Below are 3,456 nucleotides of genomic sequence, written 5' to 3' on the forward strand. Positions count from 1 at the left end.
GATGTAGCAAGCTGTTTAAGTTCAGGATGTTTTACTGACAACGAATACAACAAACTGTTTGTTGTCAGTAAAATATCCTGTACTTGGATACAACAATCTACTTTATTAGACAAGAAAACATTTTACAAGTTTCCAACTTCCCCAGTATTTTTGGAACCACAAAATCTGGATAAGGTATTACTCCCCTATTTAATTTTTTTATTATAGCAATACATGCAACCTTCGACTTAGTGTTTTCTCCTTTACGTCTAATATTTAACTTAATAATTACTTTGTGAGCAGCCTAAAAGTTTGAGATTACAGTGACTAACTGTTTTTTAGATCATGTGAATTCATAAGTCTGAAATAAATTAATTTGTGTTTGTTATTTTTACTATGGTCAGAAGACAACTGTCACAGATAAATACATATGGTGATTTTGAGAAGTAAAACCATGCCCAATAGTTGCAGGAAACCTGGATTACCTGGTGGCACATCTCGACAGGCTATTCCTTGATCTTCGTTGTTCACATAGTAGTGAAGAGTTCCATCAAGATGTCGCATCATTCCTATCCGAGTTCCCGTCTTCAGAGAATCAAGATCACACTTGTATCTATCCCGGATTGTTTTTCCATCCTGCATCACAGCAGAACCACTGTGATACAAAACACATATTGATTAAAGAAGTATAGATGATCACCGAGAAACACACTTAAGCCTTATATGATTAAAACACAGTTAGGCCTAATATGATTAAAACACAGTTATGCCTAATATGATTAAAACACAGTTAAGCCTAATATGATTAAAACATAGTTAGGCCTACTATGATTAAAACACAGTTAAGCCTAATATGATTATAAAGTATTTACCAAATATGAAAGTTTATAAAACAACAGTATAGTAATTTTTCTAGATGGCAAGTATAATTTTTTCATATTACGGTGTAGCCCCGTTATAACGCTATTCGTTGAGGTCCATAAAATGTCATCACGAAACAAGCGGGGACGTGCTAAATCCAGGTTTTGTAAAGATACACTTAAAATATTAAGTTATTAGTATATAAACTATACTGAAGGTATGGTTACGAGGTCAGTCCCAGGGACTGAGCCCGTGTCGAAAGAGTTAATGACCCATTGCGTTATATCCGATTTCGCGTTTAATCTGGGCGCATAAGATCGAGGTTTCACTGTATTACAATTTTAAAATAGATATTTACCATGAAACCTGATAGATTGAAATTGAGAATTCTAATCACAAAGTAAAAAAAAAGACTAAATGATAATATTTTTCACAAAAACCTACCATCTAAGTTACTTAAAATGCTTCAATTAATATAAGGATTGTTAACTTGACACATACCTTATTCTATGTTTAATATAGATATCACAACAGCATAAAGTACACCATCCATGAGAAAAACTTTTAACTCTATTTATCCACAATAAAATAACACATAAGTTATACATAGCTTGTTAATTATGCTGTAACCCAGATCGAGGGTAGTTCAAGTTATACATAGCTTGTTAATTATGCTGTAACCCAGATCAAGGGTAGTTCAAGTTATACATAGCTTGTTAATAATGCTGTAACCCAGATCAAGGGTAGTTCAAGTTATACATAGCTTGTTAATAATGCTGTAACCCAGATCAAGGGTAGTTCAAGTTATACACACGATTGTATCTTTATATATGACATTTAGTAAAGAGATAATTATCGGAAATAGCCCAGACTACCCTATCAGTTTGGATTGAAATCAAATCTCCAGAATACTTTTAATGATGGTCTACACTGGATTTCATTTAACCACCTCATCTTTTGTTTTGTTTCCCATGCTACACATTACTTATGTCAAAGGAAAACAGAAGTACATTTAAGGCTAAACTTACCTTAACATCCACGTGTCATGTTTGATGTCTGTCATCGTGCTCGGAAACTGTAGGGCTGCTGGAGGAATAGTTGTAACACCTAAATATTAAATAGGTGTTACAAATAGGTGTTAACAGTTTCAGTTGGTATCGCAATAAAAAAATGTTCGAGCTGAATAAGATAAGTAGCCATACAAGTTGAATACATTACAAAGCAATAAAGGAAGGTCTTAGAAAAACTTACTTAAAACTAAAGGGGGTGCTAAGTAGAGCACAGATAAAACAGACTGGGGTACACATCTAGCATGGATCCAGAAGGAATTTAATCACAGATAAAACAGACTGGGGTACACATCTAGCATGGATCCAGAAGGAATTTAATCACAGATAAAACAGACTGGGGTACACATCTAGCATGGATCCAGAAGGAATTTAATCACAGATAAAACAGACTGGGGTACACATCTAGCTTGGATCTAGAAGGAATTTAATCACGGATAAAATAGACTGGGGTACACATCTAGCTTGGATCCAGAAGGAATTTAATCACAGATAAAACAGACTGGGGTACACATCTAGCTTGGATCTAGAAGGAATTTAATCACGGATAAAACAGACTGGGGTACACATCTAGCATGGATCCAGAAGGAATTTAATCACAGATAAAACAGACTGGGGTACACATCTAGCATGGATCCAGAAGGAATTTAATCTGTGAATTGTTCATACCCTGTATAATAATTTTATTATTACAAATAATTCTAATAAATAATGCTCCAAAAATATAACTTAAAAACTTATATACAATTGATCATATTTATAATACAATATGAAAACTACTCGGAAATTTTAATTTCTTTGTAAGGATTTCAGTAATATAACTACTTCTTCACCTGCTTCAATAGATCCCGACCATCGATCCACCATTTTATCAATTAGGACTTGAAACATTTCTCCTTCTCGAAGAGGTCTGTTGGTCATTACAATGGCATCGTTGAATTCTGCAAGAGCGTTAGGCCGCACAGCTGAGAGTCCTTGGTTTAGCAAACGAGCATTCCTCCCGTGAAGTTGGTGGAAATGAAGATCGCTTGGAAATATTAAAGCAGTTGCTCGGACAGGTGCTGTATTTTGTTCTAAGATGTAAAATTGTACTTTTCAATGCTTGCCAATGGTATACAAGTAGTTTTTTAATTTGATGGTAGCTTATTACACTACACACTATCAGAGTGGCTCTTAGAAACTAAAGACTGTCAAAGAGTAGTTTTATAAAACTACTCACTACAAGTGTTTCTTATTAACTAAACACTAATAGGGTGTCCCTTAGCAACTAAACACTAACAGAGTGTCTCTTAGCAACTAAACACTAGCAGTTTCTTAGTAACTAAGCGCTAACAGTGTGTGTTTCTAATAATTAAACACTAACAGTGTTTCTTAGTAACTAAACACTAATAGGGTGTCCCTTAGCAACAAAACACTAACAGAGTGCTTCTCAGTAACTAAACACTAATAAGGTGTCCCTTAGCAACTAAACACTAACAGAGTGCTTCTTAGTAACTAAACACTAATAGGGTGTCCCTTAGCAACTAAACACTAACAGAGTGCTTCTTAG

The 3,456-nt window shown here is 34.5% G+C and overlaps 1 protein-coding gene across 1 annotated transcript in view; it reads right to left on the reverse strand.

Annotated features, from left to right (window-relative positions):
- Positions 1–3,456, reverse strand: part of LOC106466166 (neuralized-like protein 4) — a gene marked incomplete at its 3' end in the record, with an annotated part of 23,533 nt that overhangs the window by 7,183 nt on the left and 12,894 nt on the right. The window contains exons 10-12 of the mRNA XM_013926409.2: positions 2,741–2,980; positions 1,869–1,947; positions 465–634 (exon numbers count right to left, since the gene is read on the reverse strand). Coding sequence (XP_013781863.2) covers positions 465–634; positions 1,869–1,947; positions 2,741–2,980 — 489 coding nt within the window. The remainder of the gene's footprint in view (positions 1–464; positions 635–1,868; positions 1,948–2,740; positions 2,981–3,456) is intronic.

The sequence above is a fragment of the Limulus polyphemus genome, unplaced genomic scaffold (assembly GCF_000517525.1).
Source record: "Limulus polyphemus unplaced genomic scaffold, Limulus_polyphemus-2.1.2 Scaffold2176, whole genome shotgun sequence".
NCBI classification, from domain to species: Eukaryota; Metazoa; Arthropoda; class Merostomata; order Xiphosura; family Limulidae; genus Limulus; species Limulus polyphemus.